Consider the following 26,002-nt stretch of genomic DNA (forward strand, 5'->3'; position numbering starts at 1 on the left):
CCTACCGTCCCTACGCAAACCTACATCCTTGGCCAAATGGGTAGGCATGTACACCACAGCATTTCCTTTTTTTTTATGTTCGGTTTAACTTAAATATTCCAGGTAATGAACTATTTTATACAATCATAATGTTAGACTATATATACAGTAGTGCCTTTTAATTCCAAGGCTTAGTAAAACATTTTGTTATGGAAATGATAGGATCCTAAAAGTTTGACATCTTTTAATTTTTTTTTATGGCACAAGTAACAAGTATCGACCATAGTGTCTGGCTTGCTTTGTATATGGCAGAAAACATTCAGGTGACTTGAAGTTCCGCTCTGAGACCCCCAATTTGGCTAACTTTCAAAATTGCATGTGTGATACGTCATTGGAAAGTTTAAAATCTCAATTTTCTGGGGGAAGAAAAATTTTAAACAGGAGGGCATTTATTGATTTATTTTTTAACAGCAAAGCCCTATCTGGAGATGAGAGCACGCGAGAGCAGAATTAAAGACGCCATGACTTTAACAAGATATTATCGCGTACTTACCTTGTTTCGATCTAAAAACTCCATGTAGCATGTATCACTGAGTGACAAGACACAATTGTGAATGGCCACGGCTTGAGTTTGGGGGGATTTTATGGGTGAAACATGGTAATATAACAAGGGTCGCGATGCAGAAATCGCAGACATCAAGGAGTGGTCGAGATTTTCTTTTTCATATATTTACCCTTTTAAAGGGTAAATATTTTTTTTTCCCATTTTTTCTTCATTTAGATCGATTATTTATCATCTAACATATCGGAGAAAATGCTACAGTAACAAAAAAAATACAATTAAGCGATAGTTATGAGGTAGATATCCGTGACTTTTTTTAAATGCTATTTTTTTTCATTGAGACGTAATTTGTTTAAAAGTTTAAAATATGCGAGTGAATATATTTTTTTTTTTTTTTAAATTAGATATCAATAAATGATTCTAAGCTAAAAATGACAGAAATTTCGAATAATAAATATAATGAATTACCTTTGTTTTATGGTTGGGTTGAAACAAAAGCGTTTGCGCGACGTCTGTAAATGGGGGGTTTCCGGGGTAAAACGGACAAATTAAAAATGGTTCGGGGGCATAATGCACCATGAATCTGCTATGGCAGCATATAGACATATTGTTCTATCAAACACAAGTTCTTTTGGCTTAAATTACAGCAGTTTTTTTTTAAAGAGTGCAAGAGAAGAAACGGCTTTTTCAGTCTTGTCTGTGTTTTCCGCCATATTTAATTTGTATACAGTATGTATTGATTGGATTGGTATTTTATTATTCTACAGGATGTTGTATGTTTTTCAGCATTCAATAAGATGGAGAGCATACAAGCCTCAGATTACTGTGGATTCCGGGAAAGGGTGTAGAATAGTTGATAATATATGCGAGGTATTTAGTCATGAGGTATTTATTTATTGTACATAGAGCTCGATAGTTCAAGTATCTGCGTGACTGAACCGAAAGCGGTATAACCAAGAGATAAGATGACATGACAGAAACGAAAAAATTACTCGACCCATATCTGCACTCAACCATGCAATGTAAATGACAGGTGCTAGTCATCCAGATTAAGCAAGAAAGTTGTTTGCATTTCTAAATGATTGCAAAAGTATGTTGCTCATCACTGAGCTTAGGTGTCTTTGTCTTTGTGTGAAATGGGAGGAAATAAAGACAATGAACTGAGGCTTTTTTGTTTTGATGTCTCTTTGCAGTACACAGAGGCATCTCTGTTCATCACAAATAATTTCGTCAGCACCATTGAAAACAGGCAGTGTAACCAGGCAGCCCATAATCCTTCTAACATGACATCAGGGGTAAGTTTCAAAATCTTAATCACGTATCCAGCTCAAATTGTAATAGCTGTTGTCATATTCAACCTTTTATAGGCAGAGGTTGGTAATAACCCATTACATTTACTCAGTTTTTTACTTGAGTAAATTTTTGAGAAAAATGTACTTCTAGGACTAGTTTTACCACGCCATACATTTTACTTGAGTAGATTTGTGAAGAAAAACTTTTACTCTGCTTGCTTGCCAGCACAGTGGCTCTACCAGTTTCACCAATTAGACATCGCAACAATAATCACATGACTCCATTATACCAATCAGACGTAACAATAGTCACGTCACCACACTCAAGCTTGCAGTTGGAAGTCCTATGATCACGCTGGCATGTTCAATCACATGGCATCTTTAAAACGCCGTAAAAAAATAAATTATGCCACATAGAGCGCTGCTGTCAGCATTAACCGAAAGTGCAGATTTAAAATCTCTCCCAGTATTTTTCTTTTATCCCAGACAATAGTAAGTGATTTAATTACCTGACATGTTTCGGCGAAAACTTCTGCCTTTGTCAGAGGGTTTCCCAGTTTTTATTTGGCACCGATAGACCATGGAAAGCCAGAGAGATGAGCACTTTAATTTCAGGGAAACATTTTCTTTACTAGAGGGCACTCATGCTCTTTGGATGGGTGATGTTTCATTTCTGTAGATGTTCCTTTTTGGAATTCAGTGATTTTTGTGCATTTTATTTATTTTATTTTTTTGGCTTGATATAGTCATGTAATAAGTTATAGTACAATATTATAATCACTGTTTATACAGTGAGGAGCAGAAGTAGTTGCACCCCTTGTGATTTTGCAAGTTCACCCAATTAGAAAATAGGTAAAGGTCTGAAATTTCAATCATAGATGCACTTCCACTCAGAGATAATCTAAGAAAAAAATTGAACTCACATTGTAGGATTTTTCAATAATTGTAATTTATTGGGGTTCATACGTACTTGTACCCGAGAAAATCGGTGCTAATATTTAGTGCAGAAGCCTTTGTTTGCAATTACAAAGATCAGATGCTTTCTGTAGTTCTTCACCAGTTTTTCACATGTGGAAACAGGGATTTTGGCTCATTTCACCACACAAATCTTCTCTAGATCTGTCAGGTTTTTGTGGCTGTCATTGAGAAACGCGAAGTTTCAGCTCCATCCAAAGATTTTCTATTGGATTAAGGTCTGAAGACTGACTAGGCCACTCCAGAACATTGATATGCTTTTTATGCAGCCACTCCTTGGTCAGCTTGGTTGTGTGCTTCGGATCATTGTCATGTTGGAAGATCCAGCCATGACTCATCTTCAAGTCTCTGACTGAGGGAAGGAGATTATGGCTGGAAATCTGAAGATACATTTCACTATTCATCTTCTGCTTTATACAGCACAGTCGTCGTGTCCCTTTTTGCTAAAAAGCAGGCCCAAAGCATGAGGTTTCCACCCCCATACTTCACAGAGGGGCTGGTGTTCTTTGGATTGTACTCATCCTTCTTTTCCCTCAAACACACGGCGAGTAAAGTCTGCACCAAAAAGTTCTACTTTGGTCTCATCTGACCACGACTTTCTCCTATGACCCCTCTGCATCATTCAGATGGTCCCTGGCAAGCTTCAGACAGGCCTTCACATGTACTGGCTTCAACAGGGGAACCTCTCTGAGCGATGCATGACTTTAAACAATTGTACTGTAGTGTTCTACTGAAAGTAGCCTTGAAAGTGTGCATCCAGCTCTTATCAGGTCATTAACCAGCTCCTGTCATGTAGTTCTGGGCTGAGCCCTCCTTGTTCTCACCATGAGTGATGCCCCACGAGGAGAGATTTTACATGGAGCCTCAGTCCGAGGTAGATTATCAGTCATGTTTAGCCTTTTCCATTTTCTAACTATTGCTGCAACTGTTGATTTCAGACCTCTACCTACTTTCTATGTGGTTAACTTGCAAAATCACAAGTTCAAATACGTCTGCTCCTCACTGTATATATGACGTAGTGTTGGAGAGAAAAATATACCTTTGTTAAAAAAAAATTTTTTTAAATCAGAACTATCAGCAATTAGTCTTTACTTGAGTATTCTTTTTACCGAATACTTTTTTGGGTAAAAAAATTTTTGGATGATACTTTTACTTGTGTATTATTACTTCAGTAAAAATGTTGGCTTCTCTACCAAACTTTGGTTTTAAGGCACTCATTCAACAACACTTCCAATCCGTTTTGACTGGGAGAGGCTGGCAGCGAATCAATGACACCGAAACATGAACATTCAAGGCCAGTCCTCCCAGTTTAAAACAATAGACAACACCTTGTATATTGTAAATGGTCTTCATGTGAAAGGCTGTTCCACACAGAGCTTTTGTTTCCAAATTGCACATTTCTTAGACCTTTCATAATAGAGAAGTTGATATTTAAACCCCCCCAATGAATGACAATGCTTTCAAGTGCGTACTCTATATGACTAACAGTCAGTTACGCCACGTGCATACACTACATGAATACTCATCCACTGGAAACGGGTAAAAAGAAGAAAATAGGCACATTTTTTTATGGTTTGTCCTAATTCATTCTGTCGCTGCCATTTCTGCATCTGAGACTGATGAAGTCCACTTCACTCTCTTGGTCCATGAAAGCCGGTTGATCCGAAAGCTGCACATACTACAATGGGTAGCCAATGCGTGATGAGTAGGCAGGAAAATCTAAATTACGAACATTTGATTGGCTAAATTGGTATTGGCATATAAAAATGTCAGACAACAGCTATTTTGCATATACTTAGGGGGAAATATTCTTTACTTGTATAAGTATAACTGTGGACTGGTGCATACATGTAGATGACATATATTCTTGGTCATGTACTGTAGGCTACACGTGTATACCAAATGTTAATATTGTTGCCTATGTCAGCCAAAATGTGATGCCCATATACAGTGGGGCAAATAAGTATTTAGTCAACCACCAATTATGCAAGTTCTCTTACTTAAAAGATTAGACAGGCCTGTAATTGTCAACATGGGTAAACCTCAACCATGAGAGACAATGTGGAGGGGGGGGGAGAAACAGAAAATCACATTGTTTGATTTTTAAAGAATTTATTTCCAAATTACAGTGGAAAATAAGTATTTGGTCACCTACAAACAAACAAGATTTCTGGCTGTCAAAGAGGTCTAACTTCTAACGAGGTCTTATGAGGTCTAACGAGGCTCCGCTCGTTACCTGTATTAATGGCACCTGTTTTAACTCATTATCGGTATAAAAGACACCTGTCCACAATCTCAGTCAGTCACACACCAAACTCCACTATGGCCAAGACCAAAGAGCTGTCGAAGGACACCAGAGACAAAATTGTAGACCTACACCAGGCTGGAAAGACTGAATCTGCAATAGGTAAAACGCTTCGTGTAAAGAAATCAACTGTGGGAGCAATTATTATAAAATGGAAGACATACAAGACCACTGATAATCTCCCTCGATCTGGGGCTCAATGCAAGATCTTACCCCGTGGCGTCAAAATGATAAGAACAGTGAGCAAGAATCCCAGAACCACACGGGGGGACCTAGTGAAAGACCTAGAGAGCTGGGACCACAGTAACACAATGCACCGCCAGGGACTCAAATCCTCCACTGCTAGACGTGTCCCTTTGCTGAAGCCAGTACACGTCCAGGCCCGTCTGCGGTTCGCTAGAGAGCGTTTGGATGATCCAGAAGAGGACTGGGAGAATGTGTTGTGGTCAGATGAAACAAAAATAGAACTTTTTGGTAGAAACACAGGTTCTGGTGTTTGGAGGAGAAAGAATATTGAATTGCATCCGAAGGACACCATACCCACTGTGAAGCATGGGGGTGGAAACATCATGCTTTGGGGCTGTTTTTCTGCAACGGGACCAGGACGACTGATCTGTGTAAAGGAAAGAATGAATGGGGCCATGTATCGAGAGATTTTGAGTGAAAATCTCCTTCCATCAGCAAGGGCATTGAAGATGAGACGTGGCTGGGTCTTTCAGCACGACAATGATCCCAAACACACAGCCAGGGCAACAAAGGAGTGGCTTCGTAAGAAGCATTTCAAGGTCCTGGAGTGGCCTAGCCAGTCTCCGGATCTCAACCCCATAGAAAGTCTGTGGAGGGAGTTGAAAGTCCGTGTTGCCAAACGACAGCCCCAAAACATCACTGCTCTAGAGGAGTTCTGCATGGAGGAATGGGCCAAAATACCAGCAACAGTGTGTGAAAAGCTTGTGAAGAGTTACAGAAAATGTTTGGCCTCTGTTATTGCCAACAAAGGGTACATAACAAAGAATTGAGATGAACTTTTGGTATTGACCAAATACTCATTTTCCACCATGATTTGCAAATAAATTCTTTAAAAATCAAACATGTGATTTTCTGGTTGTTGTTTTTTTTTCACATTCTGTCTCTCATGGTTGAGGTTTACCCATGTTGACAATTACAGGCCTGTTATATATTCAAGTGGGGAACTTGCACCATTAGTGGTTGACTACCGGTAAATACTTATTTGCCCCACTGTATGTGGACATTTTTTTAAATTACTAAAATAAGTCACTTGCCCCATTTTTATTAGTAACAATTCAAATCACTCTTTTTAGAGTTCCAGTTGCTCTCTTGACTACCAACTTAGCTGTGTGACTGGGGAGTTCTCAGGAAGACATGGCCCAGTCAGCCTAAGGAGGGAACAGCTCTATACGGATAGCATCATTCAGCTTTCTGGGGATTTCACAGGTGATCACATAAACTTGCATGGCAGTCCTCATGACTGTACACTTGTTTAGTAGAAATAAGAATGGTCATTGAAAATGACGCCATTGAGAAAGCCTTCAATACAACAAGTTGACAGCTGTCTTCTATACTTGCAATTAACTCCCACGCATACACCAGAGTAATTAATTGACAATTTCCAGAGAAGAGACACTACTACAGGTATTAAGGGCAAGTTTAACAAGAAAGATTTCATTCCTCTGAGCAAGATATGTCTGTTTAAACAGTTTTTCAACATTTAAATGTAAATGTTTCATTCAGTAAAATTGGAATACAGGCAGTCCCGGGGTTACAATTTTCGTGATTTCGACGTTACGACGCCGGAGTCGCGTCCACTATTTTTTCACTAGTCGTGTATTGAACCTCACAGTATTTTATTTTTTTACTTTTTTATTAATATGAGTGTTCCGACCTTTGGCAAAAGGTGTATTTGATTATTTATTTATTTATTGTCATCATCATCGGTATCATTGCAGTTACAAGCTTTGTGATATGATTAACCCGAAGAAACAAAACCGAGAAAAAAAGACTAGGGCTGATGGGAGAAGCATATGCTTGTCAAGTCCCGTCCCCTTCAACCAACCAAGGACGCACAGTCAATACATGGTAGCATTATACATTGCAATTCATGAACAGCTTTTTTTTTTTGTTTTTTTTGTCTTCACATGAATCTTCTACCCAAAAGTAATTGATTGGACAAAACACTTAGGTCAAGTTAGAATTCTTAGAGTTCTGTCCAGAGAACTCGGCAACCAGTTCAGCAACTCCATTGTACACAATTGTTACAGTTCAAATCAAGTGGACAGCATGCAAGTCAGCAGTTAATGTTCTGCATTTACTACGGGGCTTATTTTTAGGGCATGCTATGCTGTGACTACTTTATCTTTACCCCTGACATTCCTATCATTTATTTGTTGTGGGAACACTACTGTATGTTGTGTCCGTGTGTGTGGCAGTAGTTTTATAGTATTAAGGTCAATCATGGTAGCGACTTCGAATACTGTCCTTGTATATCCTTTTAAAGGCAGTCGGTGACCCTATGCTGGTCAGTGCTGGGTCAATAGCATTCCAGAGGCGAGCGCCAATGTTAGTAACCGAAAATGATTTTAAGGTAGTTCTAACTTTGCGATAAGTAAGATTATAATGTTGACATTTTTTATGTGATGCTTTTATTTTGGCGCAGGAAGCCTGAAGCGGGTAGTACTACCGCATGCAAGTAAGAGTGCAAGTACACACGAAGAATGTATTTGCGCAGACGAAGAACGCACGCGCACACATGAGGAAGAGCGCATTTGCGCAAACACGAGGAAGAAGTCCCATGAAGAAGTCATGCAGCCGAATGAGAGGGAGAGAGAGAGGGGAAAGATTACATTGCTGTCTAGCTATGACTTAAGCCAAATTTATGCTTCTGCGTTGCGGTGACGGGTAGGGACTGCGTAGACCCCGTCGTCTATGACCATTCGAAGTTCTGCGTCAAGGGAACGCATTGCTCTGTAATTCACCACCAAGCCACTAGAGGGGGGGTGCTGCTGTGTTTGTACGGTTTTGGGGGACTTGTTAAATTCCTCTAGTTTCTTCCGGTTAGACAGCAATGGCAATGTAGATGAACGTTTGAATGTGGATCTTCAGCTCATCAACATTAAAAAACAAATGTTGTTCAAATACTAATGTTAAGGCGTAGGCGACTCAGAAGACTGTTGCGGAGGTGGTCTGTCTGACTGTTGATGCCGCAGAGACAGGCAGTCACATTACGAATTCTAGCCTCGAGTGGAAGCCAGCAAGCTATGGCGGCTAGCTTCAAACTGGCGTTGAGCACTGTGTCCAGCGTTTTGTCCGAGGTCTTCAAAGCATTGTGGACAGCCTTCCAGCCCGATTTTTTTTTTTTTTTTTTTTTTTTTTTTTCTTGCTGTGTCCTACAACCAGCCAGTGGGAAGCCATAGCAGATTTCTGGCGGCTATGGAACTGGATGATAAACATGTTATCATAAAAGTACCGAGGCACTCTCAATCAGTGATGATGTATCAAGTGTTTAAACTGTGTTTTATTGAAAATTCAACATCAAAACACTTTTTGACACCAAACCTGTGCTTTATTCTTCATACTTGAAGTGTAAATGTAAATCTCACAGCGGAAATATGTACAAAATAAATGTAAAGTGCACCAACCAAATCGCTTCATGTGGCCATTCGCTTCCGAACACGCACATACTTCTCTCGGAGGTTCTTCCATTGTCTTTATGCATTCGCTTACCTCTAGCCCTGTATTTTCATCAATCTCCTTTAACAAATTGCTTGCCATTTGGCAATCTTTATAATGCCTTGAAGAAACAAACATTGTACAGGTGGTCGTACTTGCGGACCTTTTCGAAGATCGTCTCGTCGGCTTGGTCCATTTTTGAGTGTAGTGCAAGAATGTTTGTAAATGGCGTTGATTTTGCGCTGAACCTGAAACAAGTCTGAGCGGACAAATAAGTCCAATGACGTAACGTCGCCACGCGTTGACGTGACGGATAGTCAGGATTTTGTGGAGGTGCACGTCGGGCTACGGCGTAGGGTCGTAAATCGGTTCTGCGTTGACCGCTTAAGTCTGGTGTCACCGCTGCGCAGAAGCATAAATCAGCCTTTAGGTCCAATGTCTTTGAGAGGACAGTACAATGATGTATAATATGTTTTCGGATAGTCATTTTGAGATTTAGGGGTACTTAAAAGGTTACTTCCGACTTGCGCGGAAATTCTGGTTCCGTCGCCAGCGTAGCAACGGAATTCGTAACCCGGGGACTACCTGGATGCGTAGAACAAAGATAAACACATTCTAATATAAAACACTATAGGAAATAATGGTGTATACAGGTTAAAAATTAAATGAAAAGGTAGATAAAATATGGTACATTGTGATAATAAACTGCACAAAAAAAAGACTTTAACCGATGTTATTTATGTTGCTTGTTTTTACAGTGGTCAACAGAGCTATGGTGCTGAAGGACGGCGAGGACATCATTGCATGTGCCAATATTGTACCCATATCTCCCTCAGCAGATCAAACTTTCCCCATAGTTGCGAACTTCAGCAGGTGAGTGTAAAAGCATCCCTTAAGCCTTTTTCGGGAATTTTTTGATAATTAACAAAAAGAAAAAAATAACTCTACACAGACCTGGTGTACACATCCAGTACATTCAAACATTCAGGTGTATTTTCAGGAGGACAGGAACTACAAATTGCCTCCGAATTCAAGTACCTTGGAGTTACACTTGATTCCACACTGTCTTTTAAAAGAATATGTAATATTGTGAAATTCAACCTGACCAATTTTAACTAAGAAATTATAAATGCTTAAGTTAACAAACCCTAACCCTAAATGGGCCTCTATATATTTTTAATTTTACCAAACTATTAGTTACTGTCTGGTTATGCATGAACTCATGTTAATTAATATATTGATAAATGTTAGATAAGCAATTATATTATTATAATGTAAATTAAACATTAGTTATTGTTTTAAAATGCATTAACTAATGCATTAAATCATGTTAATTAATATACTAATAAATGTTAGATAAGGGATTAAAGGAATTATTGTCATGTTACTTGAACATGAATTATTGTTTATAAATGCATTAACTAATGTTAATTAAGGGACCCTTATTGTAAAGTGTTAACGTTTATCGTTATCTGAATAACTGTTAGTGTGTTAACAGATACCTATTGAGCACTGTATTCTGTTTTATTACTGGAACAGTGTATAACTCATGTGTTTGGAGTTATTAAATAAAATGACCTCCCCAAAATTCGACTTATACTCCAGTATAACTTGCAGACTGGTTCCAAACGACCTTGGAGGTCTAAATACTTCATAGGGGTCAAACAAATCAAGTGTGTATTTTGGTCCAAAGTCATTTAGTGTTTTGTAGACAAGCAGTAGTATTTTATAGTCTATCCTTTGAATCACTGGAAGGCAGTGTAGCAATGTCATAACCGGTGTAATATGGTCCAGTTTCCTTGTATTTGTAAGGACTCTGGCAGGAGCATTCTGTCCTAGCTGCAGCTTCCTGACATTTTTTATTTATTTATAAGACCTGTTGCAATAGTCCAATCTACTATAAAGGAATGTATTGATACGTTTTTCTATGTCTTGTTAAGACAGAGGCCTTTAATTCTGGCTATATTTAATAGCCAGATTTAGTGACGAACTTTAGATGGCTGTCAAATTTTATATCTGAGTCAATAATTACGCGAAGATTTCTGACTTGATTTGTTCCCGTAAATTACATTGTGCCAATGTGTGTGTGCTGATCTTTGACTTTTCCTTTTTTGGCCCAAAAATGATCACCCTTGTCTTCCCCACATTTAGCTGGAGAAAATTCTGGCACATCCATTCATTGATTTGAATGCATTTACTCAGGGAGACTAGGGGACTTTAATCAAGTGGGGTTAATGTAGTTGTGTGTCATCTGCATAGGTGTGATGGGAGGTGTCATACTGTTCCATGATCTGAGCTAGAGGAAGCCCATAGATGTTAAATAAAAGTGGTCTGAGAATGGACCCTTGAGGAACTCCACATGTGTATTTGGTTTGTTCTGACTCATGGTTTCCGATTGACACAAAGAAATCCCTATCATGTAAATAAGATGTGAACCACTGAAGAGCGGTATCCGTGAGCTCTCCCCACTGTTCCAAACTGCTACGATAAGCTACCATGTTGTTTTTAACCCTATGAGACACAAGCTAAATTTTAATGACAGGAAAATTGGTTCTTCTAAACAAAAAAAGGCTCATAAAATATGAACGTTGTTGGAATTTGACCTTGTAGCCAGATTGCCGGAACTACACCAGCCAGGTCGCCGGAACCGCGCTAGCGCAATTCCAACAACCCAGGCCGGGGTGGCCCAACGACCCGGCCGAAAGGCCAAATTCCGCACGTTTACCTTAGTTTTTAACCCCTTGTACTGACTCCCATTTTAAAGCTGGAAAAAGGCTTCTCAATACAAGTTGACAATGTATTCCAAGTTGACAGCCCTCAGGCAGCAAGGCAAAAACTGCAAACAGACCCAGACAAAGAGGAAGGCTGGATCCAGGGTCAACAAAAATTCCTGAGCAAAATTACAGCGATTAGTTTAACATTCAGAATTTTAAAGGCTTTGGTGAGGCGACTGTGGTCTGGAAGAAGTGTGTGTGTGTGTGTGTGGGGGGGGGGGGGGCGTTTTTATAGGCTTATTGTCTGTTGTGGATTGCGAAGGAGAGTTCGGGTGTTAGTTGTTAGGGCAATGAGAGTTAAGGATTTTGCCAGCCTCGGTGCCACGTGAGTGCTGAGTGTCAAATTCTCAGTCGCGGGTTCCTCTGTTATCAGATGTTCCTTGTGGGAGGAGAGGATGTCTTTTCATTGTTCTGGATTGTCCATTGTTGGTTACCAGAAGAGATGATGGTGGGATTTGGTGGTCCAGATGTAGGCTTTTAAATGTGTTGGCCATCCCCTGCTTGTCTCGCTCCATCAGTGTCAATCTCACTCAGTCAGCTGCTTGACGCACATTGGGCTTCCGTTGTCAGCAGACATCCTGTAGTTATCGCCCTTATCTGCCCGTTGTTTTGGCGCTGCAAATTCCAATCCAACTCCACGCATACTTCAGATATATTCTACTTGTTTTCTTAAAGTATGATTTCAATGCTATTTTATATTGGGTGTGTTAGAGTAATGTAAATAGTCAAACAGTAAACATGGAAAAGGATACTATTCCCTTCAACGTAACTTAGGCGATTTGCATTAAGTTGTTACAAAACTACAGAGGGTTGGGACCACAATTTGATTTTTGTTTCACTTTCATACTGTTGGAATTCGCCCACCCCGGCCAAGCCGTACGGAAACTGTGACAGCCGAACGAAAATGGTGCTCCGCTGCTTACCGACTCCGTGTGCCAACCGGGAAGGTGGAAATTCCGCGCGTTCACCTCTTGTGTTAACCCTTTGTACTGACTCCATGTTCCAAAAGTTTGAAGAAGGCTTACCGGAAAACAGGTTGACAATTTATTCGTCGACAATGGTCAAAAGCGAGGCAAAAACAGACGACGGAGGAACAATGCTAAATCCAAAACAAGGCTACGTAGAAAAGTTTCCAAGCAGCGAAATCTGTTATCTCAGTGTCCAGTGTTTTTGAAGGCTGCGGTGGAGTGGGCCGGGCCGAAGGTGTGGCTTGTTGTTTCGAGATCATCCCTCTGTGGCCGGTTTTGGGCGGTTTAGGTTCGTGCGTGGATGGGACGTTGTTGCCACACCGACCGACGCTGGTCTTGACGTCCCAAGCGCCCGCTATCAACTTTGTTATCCTGGCTGGTCAGGACACCACTTGTTTTAGAATAGAGCGCCCTGCTCTTTGTCCTTGGAGTGGCCAGGAGAACAGATTGCGATACTTGCTTGTGACTCAACACGTTGGGCTTCTGTGATAAGATGGCGTTGTGTATCTATTCTGCTTCTTTTCATTAAACTATGGTGTGCTATTTATTTAGGTGTTTTAGAGCAGTACAAACAATCCTACAGTACATATGAGAAATGATACTATTCCCTGATTGATTGCATTACGTGTGTTAGAGTAATGCAAACAGTTAGACGGTGCCTACGAGAAACGGTACCATTTTTCCATTTCTCCCTCATGAGCCCTGATAAGGTGATTCACTTTACTGTGTCCAAGAGCATGGAGTGAAGTCTGCCTAAACTATAGTTAGTTGAATGTGTCAGACTAATGCAAACAATCACATGGTGTGTGCGAGAACGGTACTTATTCCCTTCAATACACATTTTATGAAAGGGATTGAATGATGTATGAGTAATAGTTAAAATTTTTGTCCCCCTAGATACGCATTCCGCAATAGCATTGCTAATGTTGTGCGGATGGAAACTGCAAGCGTGACCATCTTGAACTCCTCCATCACAAATGAAGGACGATGCCAGCGAGTAAGCTTCATGATATCAGGTACGGAGTTTTGTTTCATGATTTAAGATGTAAAACACTGTTAAAAATATACTAAGGATTTTTGACGCTTTAAAATTGTGTTGGGAACTTCCCCCATTAGAAAAAAAATCTCCTACAAAGTACATTTTGTTTGTATTCTAATTCTCAAGAATTGTTACTACTACTGAGCCGTCGTACATCTGTGAGCGCTACAGGTCGCTGACCATGTTTTTCCTCTCAGGGAATGTCAGTGACAACCTTTTGGACTCTATCAGAAACAGTGAGATGATGGGCATATTCCGAGAGTCAGAAGAATGCAATTCTGGTAAGTAATACATTACAATCAAATACCCATGTTTAACTCAAATGTTTAATGTGAATATTAATCATCTTGAATAATTTAAGTGTTTATAAATAAATGCATCTCTAAATCTTCTAGATGATGATGGAAGTAGTAGCGCTGGTGAACTGCTGGGGCCCACAAACATTCTGGTCAGCTTGATGTTTCTTGCAAGCAGTCTATATTCTACAACATGAGTATCTTTGGCACCTACTGCCACAGAAGGCCTCTTCCTCTCCTCCATTTGTATGTTGTTAAACCGAATGTGTTTGTGCATCATAACATATTGTGGCCACCTGACCCAGACGAGATTTGTATTGGAAAAATTGCTCATTCAACAAACCTCACCTTCCAAAGTGTATCTCTGATGTTTTTTTCCTTGCACTATTGCAGTATTTTCCACTGTTCATTTGAACATTCTTATACTTCTTAATGTATGCACAATACATTTTTCTGCAAAAGTGTTTGTATATACTGTTTGTAGACTCAACTAAATAAAATACAAAGTTTGTATGTTATGTGTCAATGTTTTTAGAGGAACAAGCATAGTCCAATCCAGCCCGCGGGGTTGCGCTGCCTGACAGACAAGTTGTAGTTCATTAAAGTTTTACATACTGACATCACATGCTTTCATTTTGACCTTGGTGCCGTAAAACTGTGGACTTATGATTTGCGTGGGCGGGTGGGGTGGCGTGACATGGTTATGCTGCCAGGCTTTCAGAGTATGACTAGCGACATAAACATGTCATCTGTTCAACACTTTCAATTTGAAACTGAGAGGAATGTTAATGAGCATGAAAGCACTTTCGATATTTTACAAAACGACCAGCAAAAGAAAATTGAACAAGAAAGACTGGACGAGACGGGAGTAGGAAAAAGTGTTCTGCAAAAATATGCTACACCGAAATGTGCTACAAGAGGCGAATTTGACACCAAAGTACTACCGTGTGCTTTCAGCTTGTTTTGTTTAGCTGCATTAAGACAGAACATACTAAAGATGCCTTGAGAAAAAAATGTAATATCAAATAAGGGTGGTTTAAATATTGTATGTGACTTATATGGTCAACATCAACAATTTGCTTCAAAGCTACAAGAGAAAATGATGCCTAAAGGTATGAGAGGGAAACGCATGCAAGAAGTATTTTGAGGCAATGAAAATGTAGTAAAAGACTCTAAACACAAATGGTAAATACTCGCCGCTTTTAACCAATGTACGCATGGATTTAAGCATTTATTCACAACAATTTTCAACGGTACTAAGGGGGCCGCTACAGTGACTTAAAGACTAACAGCACATTTGAAATATTTATGTAAAATAAATCTTAACTGCTAGTTTTTTTTGTTTTGTTTTGCTTTTAACCAAGAATCGAGATTTTTTTTACGTCAATATCTGTAAAGAATTCAGGGATTTAAGAATTCATCCACAAGAATTTTCAACGGAAAAAGTTCTTTGTTTACATATGGCGGCCGCTAATTTGCTTACTGACTAGTATCATAGTTCGCAATATTTACGCAAAATAAATGATTACGGCACTTTTTTTTTTTTTTTTTTTTGCTTTTAACCAAGAATCGACTGTTTTACGTTCATATCTACAAAGAATTCAGGGATTTAAGCATTTATTCACAAGAATTTTCAACAGAAAAAGCTTTGTTGAGATATCGCGGCTGCTAATTTGCTTACTGACTAGCATCACAGTTCGCAATATTTACGTAAAATTCTAAATGTATGTTTGTTTGGTTTTTTTTGCTTTTAACCAAGAATCAAGACATCATATCTATTAAGAATACATGGATTTAAGCATTTATCCACAAGAACTATCAACGGAAAAAGCTCTTTGTGATATGGAGGCCACTAATTTGCTTACTGACTAGCATCGTAGTTCGCAATATTTACGTAAAATAAATGCTAACTGTATGTTTTTTGTGCTTTTAACCAATAATCCAGACTGTTTTACGTCCATATCTTTGAATACAGGGTTTTAAGCATTTATCCATAAGAACTTTCAACGGAAAAAGCTCTTTGTCTGTGATATGGAGGCCGCTAATTTGCTTACTGACTAGCATCATAGTTCGCAATATTTACGTAAAATAAATGCTGTTTTTTTTTGCTTTTAACTAAGACTCGAGACTGTTTTACGTCCATATCTATAAAGACTACAGGGATTTAAGTATTTATTCACAAGAACTTTCAACGGAAAAAGCTTTTTGTTGTGATATTGCGGCAGCTAATTTGCTTACTGACTAGCATCACAGTTCGCAATATTTACGTAAAATTCTAAATGTATGTTTTTGGGGTTTTTTTGCTTTTAACCAAGAATTGAGACTGTTTCACATATCTATTAAGAATACATGGATTTAAGTATTTATTCACAAGAACTTTCAACGGAAAAAGCTTTTTGTTGTGATATTGCGGCAGCTAATTTGCTGACTGACTAGCATCATGGTTCGCAAATTTACGTAAAATAAATGCTAACTGCACATTTTTTTGCTTTTAACCAAGAATCGAGACTGTTTTACGTCCATATCTATAAAGAATACATGGATTTAAGCATTTATTCACAAGAAATTTCAACGGAAAAAGCTCTTTGTCTGTGATATGGAGGCCGCTAATTTGCTTACTGACTAGCATCATAGTTAGCATTTATTTGATGTATATATTGCTAACTGTATGTTGTATTTTTTAATTTTTTTAACCAAGCAGTGGCGCCCCCAAATTTGTTTGCCACCCCACTGGTCACCCCGCTTGCCAGTATATCGTTAAATTTTTGTAACATCAGTTATGCATTTCATCCCAAATGCAAATCTGCCAGCACCTGCTTTTCCCCATTAATGATTTTGTTTTGTTAAATGTACAAATGTGCCTAATATATACATAACACAATAAAACAGAATTGTTGTGGAACTCAAAATGTTGACTGGACAGTTAGGGACTATGCCTATTAAATCATTAGTAACAACAAATATTACACAATACCAAAGTATATCAGTAGCCGTGTCCTTAAGTCTTTCTGATAGTTTTCCCCTGACCTTTTTACTGCAATAATATGAAAACCTGAAATTATGGCTTTTAATTTTGGTGTGCCACCCCAAGATTTTAAGTGGCCCCATCTGGCCACCCCCTATGAAAAATTTCTGGAGGCGCCACTGTAACCAAGAATCGAGACTGTTTTACATCCATATCTATATAAAATTCGGGGATTTTAGCATTTATTTACAATAATTTTCAACGGAAAAAGCTCTTTGTGTTTGCACCCCGTCAGCTTTGACGGAGACGGGCCTCCTATGAATTGGACCCGCGCCCCTTGTCCCATCAATACATTACGAAGTTTATGGTTAGGGGGTACTTTTTCGAAGCCTACAGTCATTTTTTTTTTTTTTTTTAATCATCCTGTTGGCCAAACATTCACAATGTACACCGTCTGATTGTCAACGGTCAATGAAAATGAACCAGTGAAAATCAGACAATTTTACAATATTTATTTTTAGTTATTTCTGTGACTGCTATGGATTTTTCTTTCAATAACAGTGGAGTAGCAACAATTATGTCCATCACGTGTATATAGACTAGTACAAATAGCCTCCATTTTGACAAAACGGCAAAAAAAATTAGACATTTTCATCAGGATACACGCATGATGAGGAGGAAACCCTAAAGGAGGCGAGGCTGCATCCCTCCACCGTGAGTGGATGAAACTGCAGCCACGTGATCAATTACGTCACTTCGGAAATGGCTGCCTCCTGTTAGTAAACCAAACCTGTTGTTGACACTTTTTTTTACCCTGCCATAAAACACAAGAACCACACATACAAGACGAAAGTACACGGGTGTGTATTCATTTTTTTTACCTATTCTGCGTGGAGTTATCTGACCGTAAAGCGGCGCTGGAGTTTGAATTATTGAAAAAGCAAATCGTATCGAAGATGCGTTCTTTTATTTCGAATGAACAACATGTTTGAACATTGCATGTCTGTTACTTGAACACCCAGCATTGTTCCTTATTAAAGACGTTAGACGTGCTGTGATGGGAGTTTAAGACATTCAAATGACGTGCTAATATGTACCGACCACACCCTGGACCACGTTCAACTGAACTATTTGTTGTTGTTGTCGTTTGTTGTTTTAGGACAAACTTACCCTGTATAACTGTAATATTATTTTCAGAACATTTAAAACAATTGTGTATGCCAGTAGAATAATAAACAAGGCTGAGATATTACAAAAAATACGTAAGTTGCCAAAATGTAAACATCAATTGCATGTGCAGCGTTTAGCCAATGGTAACGCTCATCGATAAAGAATCCTGCAAGGTGATTGGGTGACATCTGACTGCTTTTTCGCAATGAAAGGGCGTTTATTATGGTGACTTTGCAGTCAAATGTACTGTTATACAGCATTTGACATGTCTTATCCGGCTTCATACCAAGGGCGTAGGTTTGGTCAACATTGGAAGGGATGATATAACAGCATAACCTGCTTGTGCACTTTTTGCTGGGGACGGGATATTAATAAGATCCAACAGATTGGGTGAATATGGGTCAGGGCTAAATTTCTCACAAATATGAACCTAATTAATAATTACCTAATTAATAGGTGATAAATGCAAAATAAATTTGTATTGACTGATACAACCTTTCATGTGTATTGGTTGAGGTGAAAAACCATTGGATTCAAACATTTGTTTTCAAAAACTACGAAAGAATCACTTTGAAAACTTCCAGAATAAATGTCTGGATTTTATTAGCAATTTTAAATTGCAGTATTTGAACACAAATTAAATTATATTAACATACACAATTAATACAAACTTGTTAATAATCTCTTAACTATCCAGGAATGCAAAAAATAAACATTTGTCTTAAAACCACTCAACATTGTCTGTCTAAATAGCCTAAATATGGAAAATGAATGAATGAATGAATAACAGAAAAAACGTCATAGTCATGGATTTAAAAAGAAAAAACAAAAATGGAGCCTCATTTCAGGTAAAACACTACTGCTCTTTAGTGCTGCAACGATTAATTGATTAACTTAAGTATTCGATTAGAAAAAAATATTCGAATTAAATTTTGTTGCTTCGAGTATTCGTTCAATTAAAGTGACGTTTATTTTGAAAGTGTTTGCATTAAGTTTTATTGATTACACTGCCCTCTGGTCTGCTTTGTTTCAAATGGCTGAATCCAACTGCTCCCTGTTAAGACCAACGTAAGCTAAGTTTTTGTTTAAGCCAATGTTTTTTTAATGCAGTCACAATTTAACTTATAGATATATTTAGCTGTTTTTTTTGTGAGAGTATGTGTCTGAACCATTTGTTAAAAGCATTGTAAAAAAAACTTTAGCATTTTATAGCATTTAAGCTAGCAGACTTTTTCTGTGTAAGTTAGCCAATTGTTCTTTTGTTGTACATAGATCCTCATTTTTTAATATATATACCGTTAGAGGTATTTTAATTTTCATGTTCATTATTCGATTAGTCGATTATTCGAACTAACCATTCTATCGATTAATCGACTACTAAAATATTCGATAGCTGCAGCTCTACTGCTTTTGTCCACAAGCATCTTTAAAGTGCATCTGTGGGTTGAGCAATTATGGAAAAAAAATCTACATCGGAATTTATTCAACATTTTACCTTAATTGTGATTAATGTATGACAATCTGGAAAAAAAAATGCATAGACTGCAAATTAAAATATTTTAAAAGAATATAGAAAATGAAATGCACTGATAGGTATTTGGTTTCAAAAGTGTAATGTCACAATATGCTCTACCCTTCTTTCCCTCTAAACCAGGGGTCAGCAACCCTGGTCCTCGAGTGCCACTATCCAGCTTGTTTTCCATGTCTCCCTCCTTTAACACACCTGGATCAAATAATCATGATCGTTATCAGGCTCCTGCAGAGCTTGCTGATGAGCTGATCATTTGATTCAGGTCTGTCAAAGGAGGGAGACATGGAAGACAAGCTGGATAGTGGCCCTCGAGGACCAGGGATGCTGACCCCTGCTCTAAACCAAGCAGTTTACAAAAAGGAAAGCATCAGTGTGTACTTTTTTTTTTTTGACTGTCAAGTACCTTCTTGCTCACATTTTTCAGTTTCTGTAGTTTCCACCAGAGTTCGCTTCATTTCTCACAGTTTAATTACGCTAACATTAGAAAACACATGCATATTCACATAGTATAATGTAATGCTAACTCTGATGTAGGTTGGACTTTCAATAGCAAAATTAGTGGTGTGTTTTCCACCTCCACAACATTGACATCTTTTTACATTACATACAGTGGCTGCTGTCTGCTGAAAAAAACCTAATTTCCCTCCTCTTCAAAGGGGGGCAGAGGAGGCGGCATGTTGTCAACATGTTGTACATTTTAGGAGATGTAAAACAAAGGCTTGCAAAGATTGCCCTTTTAAAAGAGGTTTAAATACGAATACAAAATAAAACTCCCGAGTGTTTTTCAAACTAAGCAGAATTGCACTTTCACTTCACAAGAGCAATAAATGCATTAAAAAAAAGGAAATACCTGAACTTCGCCTCAAAGAGTTTAAAAAAATAGACAAATGAGGATCGAAGTACAAGAAAAGAACAATTGGCTAACTTGCATAGCAAAAGTCTGCTTAAATGTTATAAAATGCAAACTTTTTATTTTTATTTTTTACAATGCTCTTAACAAATTGTTCCAACAGATATTCCCACAAAAAAAAGTTAAATATACCTCTAAACTAAATAACGAATGCCTAAACAATCATATTAAATCAAAAACAACTTTATGTTGGTCTTAACAGGGAGCAGCTAGATCCAACCATGTTAGATGAATTTTGTCATCCTTACTGTTGCCACTAGACGGCAGTTAATCCACCCTATTCTTTAAAACTGAATGCTAACACTTTCAAAACAAACCATTACAACGTCACTATAATTAAACGAATCCTCAAAGAAGCTAAATTTGATTCAAAGCTTTTTTTCTTATCAAATTACTCGAGTTAATCGATTAATTGTTCCAACTCTAATCTGACAGCCCTCCTAGTCAGAATGATGAGACATCTAGCGCCGTCAATGGCAGCCAATCAGTTATATGTGCTCCCTCTAAAGGGTTATTTACTTCAAAATAAAATAAGTCTGCTTACTGATATAGTGAGTCGGCCTACAGTTAAAAGTCTGGATTATTATCACAGTTCAAACCCTGTGTGTGGGTTCTTTTTCCTCGTGAATGTGTCAGTTTTCCATCGCATTCTAAAAATATGGATGTTGGGTTATTTTGAAGACAGAATTTTCTATTGGTATATACTGTACGTACTGAGCGTGATAGTAATTTGCGAGGATGGGGCATTTTCTCCTCTAAATTTAAGTCACTAAAAGCATATTTTATGGGCTATTATCTGATTTGGAGTTTTTGGACCATCGTTGTTGACTCATAGCCACAGATAAAACTATCATTTCAGGATACTTTTTATTGGGAAAAAAAAAAAAAGTTTGCATGTTGCAGTATAATAGTATATAACTACAAAGCACAAACACAATATTATTGAAACTAAAGTACTTTTACATATTTCTTGAGTGAAATGTCCAGTGTAGGTACTAATTTCAAGACTGAAGACTACTATTGTTGAGTCGGCATATTACAGGGGTTAAAGATCGAGGTGCAACCTGTAAGCTGCACATTATACAACCAGTTAGACTTAGCGGTAGTCACTCTTCCAATCGTCTGAAGTCTCCATGTCTTTCCAAATGTCCGGTAATGCCAGTTTTTTTAGTTTGAAATGATAACGATTATCAGTTTCTCTTATTTCAGTAGATTATTTTTGTTTTTAAATTTTGCAAATCCATTAATGTATCATGTGAATGTTGTGGTACTCACTTCCTGCTAACTGTCATGTTTTGTCATTATTTTTCATTCAGAAATAAGCATGTCTCCAAAGATCACAGGAGAGCTGCTCAGGCATCTCCGCCAGGTGATGAAGAATTGTAAATACGTCTCTGAGCCTCTTCAAGCGTACATTATACCCTCTGGTGATGCACATCAGGTAAAGAATTTCTTGCTTCTATACTATAGAATCTATAGTGTCTGTGTACTAGTGTATGAGATTGAGCCAGTGTTGTTAATCTTACTTTAAAAAAGGAATTAGTTACAGTTACAAATTACTTATCTCCAAAAGTAATTGAGTTAGTAACTCCGTTACCCTGATTTAAGAGTAATTACTCGGCAAAGTAACTTGTGTTACTTTTCATGTTCTACACGTTATTACATGATCAATTCTATAACGTCTTTCACATCAAATACAGTGGCACCGCTACATAAGAAGTTAGTTCGTTCCAGGAGCTTGTTTGTAAGTCGAAATGGTCGTATGTCGAGCAGGATTTTCCCATAAGAATACACTCTAATTCCATTAATTCGTTCCTCAGCCCAAAAACCTACACTAAATCCTTGATACTGTATTGGCCCGAATATAAGACGGTGTTTTTTGCATTGAAATAAGACTGAAAAAGAGGGGGTCGTCTTATATTCGCGGTCTAGACATTATTCCCATTCACGACGCTAGATGGCGCCAGATATCATTGAAGCAATGTTCCGTCATGACAGGTCTCAGCTACTGTCCCCATTAATGACGCTAGATGGCGCCAGATATAATTGAAGCGATGTTCTGTCATGACAGATTTCATCTACTCTCAAGTTTAACCAGTTTGCATTATTTTATTGAAATGTTTTTCCTTATTCAGATTTGTTTCAAGACTACAGTTACAGTTAGACTTCACTTTGATGGTTTATTTACATTTCAAAAACCAGAAGCCATTCATTTACGAATGTGATTGCACTTTAGTTTACATATTTAAATGTTCAGATATTAAGATTTGAATGAGGCAAAATAACATGCTTTTTCTCTCAAATATATTGTTATAATCATTTGTTTCGGATGTATGTAATTATTTTCTGTATAAAAATTAATTTGGTGTTCAAAAAGTCTTTTTTCAAACTTGAGTCTTGAAAAAGAAGGGGTCGTCTTATAATCAGGGCCGTCTTATATTCGGGTCAGTACGGTAAATACTGCGGTTACTATTGCAAATAGCAATTACAAAGAGCAAAACAAATGTATTATGAGTAAAAATCAGAATAACAATAATATAGTAATAGCAATAATAATAATATTACCTGTAATAATGTAACGATTCGGGTTCTAATGATGCAGACTTTTTTTGCTGTACCTGAACGCACCGCGGGGCTGACGTGACAGTGAGCAAGAGAGCGCGATTTAACTTTCTGTTTCGATCCTTGTGCCAGCAGCAGCGGACACAAGGCAAGGCAAGTTGATGGAATAAATGATTAGAAACCTGACGAAGGTGGCGATTTGTTTGGTGATGTTAGCACAATAAGACTGTAACTTATATAGACTGGCGAATGGAGGAGGACTGCCGGTCGAGATCAACATTCTACGGCCCTATTGTCGACCCAGTTCATGGATGCACACACCATGCTTATATATTGCTATCATTCACATCTTCATTTAAATGGTAAGCGTCCCTTTTTCTTTTTTTCTCCACCTGCACTAACCTTTTTGGATCCGGTGTTGATTTCTCCCACAAGAAAATCAGCCGTGCGTCCGTCTCCCGGCAAAACAAAGAAACTGCGGCGCTGTCAAAAATCGTCATATTTCGAGCATGTCGTCGGATGTAGCGAGTAACGAGCCGGATGTGTGTGGAAGCGAATGATGTCGAGATACCACTGTGTGTTCATATTAACTTATTGAATTGAACCGTCTTTTTCATTCCAAAAACAACATAGGTCACACTTTTTAACGGTGTCACAACCCCCTTCCCTCCTACCCCATCCCGCTCTGCTCTCTCCGGGTCTCTCAGACATCTCACTTGTCATTCAACCAAATTGTAGTAACGCCCGCCTTCACATTCTCAGTAACGGTAACGGCGTTGCAAAGATGGGGAAAGTAATTAATTAGATTACTTACTACTGACAAAAATAACGCCATTAGTAAAGGTGTTATACTCTAATGCCGTTATTAACAACACTGGATTATGCACCCATTTTTTTTTTCATTTCTACCTTTTAAAATATCAAACTCAACTAACAACCCTCCAAGTCACGATGTGTGTTGGACCAAGTAGGTGACATGAAGGTTAAAGATCTCTTGGCTTGGCTCTTGCTAGTGATGTAATCAACATGTTTTTATTGTCTTTTTGTCTTCAAGAGTGAATACATTGCGCCATGTGACTGCAGACGGGAGTTTATCTGTGGTTTCAATGGCTCAGCAGGTACCTTTTCTTTATGTGGGTTTTGTTTTCGGAGCCTAACATGCAGTGGTAAGAAAAAGCATCTGAACCTTTTGGAATTCCTCACATTTCTGGTTGGTGTTTGCCTATGAGTTCTCTCCAACTCGGAGTTTGTGATTGAGTGACACACCCCAGCCTAGTAGCCTATATACCGTATGTGTGACTATTTCTTAAAGATGATGCTGCTCTGTTGGAAAAAATCCTACATATGAGAGCCCTTGATTCCTTCTGTCATTATCGCCTATATGGTGGTTAGCTCACTAATAGCTGTCAATTGTCAAGAATTGGTGGGCTCGTCCCCCCCTCGGTTAGCGGGTGGTTCCCAGTGCCGACACAACCTGCTGTACAGCATTTGATTTGCTCCATGACAAACAGGCCAGAATGTGTACACGCATGACGAGGTTCAACCAGACACGTATAGTAAGTAAATTGCAACATCACATACCTGGAAATTAGAACATCGATTATTTTTCACCACAGGAGATTTGTCCTGATGCTGGATTCTCCTGTTACACATTACTCTCACTGCTTGCATTCTTGAATGAACCTGATGCCTCAATCTGACCATCAAACGTGATCAATTTTTGTTAAAATCACACAGGTGTAAAAACAGTGTCTGCCTTAACTAAAACCCTCAAAACATTTATAGGTTTTCATATTTTAATAAGGATAGCATGCAAACAGTGACAAAAGGGGGAAAATAAGTAAGTGAACCCTTTGCCTAAGGAGACTCAAAGAGCAATTGAAACCAATTTTTACCGAACAATTTAAGTCAGGTGTGTGCCCATTCACTGAGGAGTGATTTAGGGCTGCCCTGCCCACTATAAAACACACACCTGGTAAGAATCGTTTTGATGAGAAGCATTGTCTGATGTGCATCATGGGTCGGTCAAAAGAGCTGTCTGAAGACCTGCGATCAAGGATTGTTGATTTGTACAAAGCTCGGAAAGGATACAAAACCATCTCTAAAAGTCTGGATGTTCATCAATCAACAGTCAGAGTAGTTGTCTACAAATGGAGAGTTTGGCACTGTTGCTTTTCTCCCAAGGAGTAGCCGTCCAAGAGTTCAGCGCAGAATACTGAGAGAGGTAAAAAACAACCCTAGAGTGTCTGCTAAAGACTTACAAAAATCACTGGCACAGTCCAATATCTCTGTGCACACATCAACTATATGTAAAACTATGCCCAATAATGTTCATGGGAGGACTCCACGGAGGAAGCCACTGCTTCCTTCGCAACAAGGCACTTGGACACTCCACATAGGTTTTGGCAAATATTTTGTGGACTGATAAAATTAAAGTTGAGTTATTAGGGAGTAACACACAACGTCAAGTGTGGAGGAAAAATGGAACAGCTCATCAACATCAACACCTCATCCCTACCGTGAAGCACGGTTAAGGGAGCATCATGATTTGGGGCTGTTTTGCTTCCTTGGGGCCTGGACAATTGCGATCATTAATGGAAGAATGAATTCAAACATTTATCAGGATGTTTTGCAGGAAAACCTAAGCCCCTCTGTCAGACTGTTGAAGCAAAAAAGAAGATGGATGCTGCAAAAAGACAATGATCCAAAACACAGAAGTAAATCAACCTCAGAATGGTTTTCGAAGAACAAAATCTACGTTCTGGAGTGGCAAAGTCAAAGTCCCGACTTGAACCCCATTGAGATTCTGTGACATGACCTAAAGACAGCGATTCATGCCAGGTATCCCAGGAATCTGACTGAACTACAGCAGTTTTGTAGAGAACAATGGACCAAGATTTGTCCTGATTGATGTGCCGGACTGATTGGCGGCTACAGGAAGCGTCTGGTTGAAGTTATTGCTGCTAAAGGGGGGGTGGGCACAAAATATA

At 38.6% G+C, this 26,002-nt stretch overlaps 2 protein-coding genes across 2 annotated transcripts in view; both read left to right on the forward strand.

Moving 5' to 3' along the window:
* The window catches only part of cusr (Copper-only SOD repeat protein), a 30,104-nt gene extending 15,717 nt beyond the window's left edge, over positions 1 to 14,387 (forward strand). The window contains exons 5-10 of the mRNA XM_057844260.1: positions 1,735 to 1,836; positions 6,433 to 6,565; positions 9,556 to 9,670; positions 13,437 to 13,555; positions 13,776 to 13,859; positions 13,974 to 14,387. Coding sequence (XP_057700243.1) covers positions 1,735 to 1,836; positions 6,433 to 6,565; positions 9,556 to 9,670; positions 13,437 to 13,555; positions 13,776 to 13,859; positions 13,974 to 14,071 — 651 coding nt within the window. The 3' untranslated portion in view covers positions 14,072 to 14,387. The remainder of the gene's footprint in view (positions 1 to 1,734; positions 1,837 to 6,432; positions 6,566 to 9,555; positions 9,671 to 13,436; positions 13,556 to 13,775; positions 13,860 to 13,973) is intronic.
* A 3,197-nt stretch (positions 14,388 to 17,584) lies between these two features.
* Positions 17,585 to 26,002, forward strand: part of xpnpep1 (X-prolyl aminopeptidase (aminopeptidase P) 1, soluble) — a 51,114-nt gene continuing 42,696 nt past the window's right edge. The window contains exons 1-3 of the mRNA XM_057843540.1: positions 17,585 to 17,699; positions 21,767 to 21,891; positions 24,067 to 24,130. Coding sequence (XP_057699523.1) covers positions 21,775 to 21,891; positions 24,067 to 24,130 — 181 coding nt within the window. The 5' untranslated portion in view covers positions 17,585 to 17,699; positions 21,767 to 21,774. The remainder of the gene's footprint in view (positions 17,700 to 21,766; positions 21,892 to 24,066; positions 24,131 to 26,002) is intronic.

Source organism: Corythoichthys intestinalis, chromosome 8 (assembly GCF_030265065.1).
Source record: "Corythoichthys intestinalis isolate RoL2023-P3 chromosome 8, ASM3026506v1, whole genome shotgun sequence".
Classification (NCBI taxonomy): Eukaryota; Metazoa; Chordata; class Actinopteri; order Syngnathiformes; family Syngnathidae; genus Corythoichthys; species Corythoichthys intestinalis.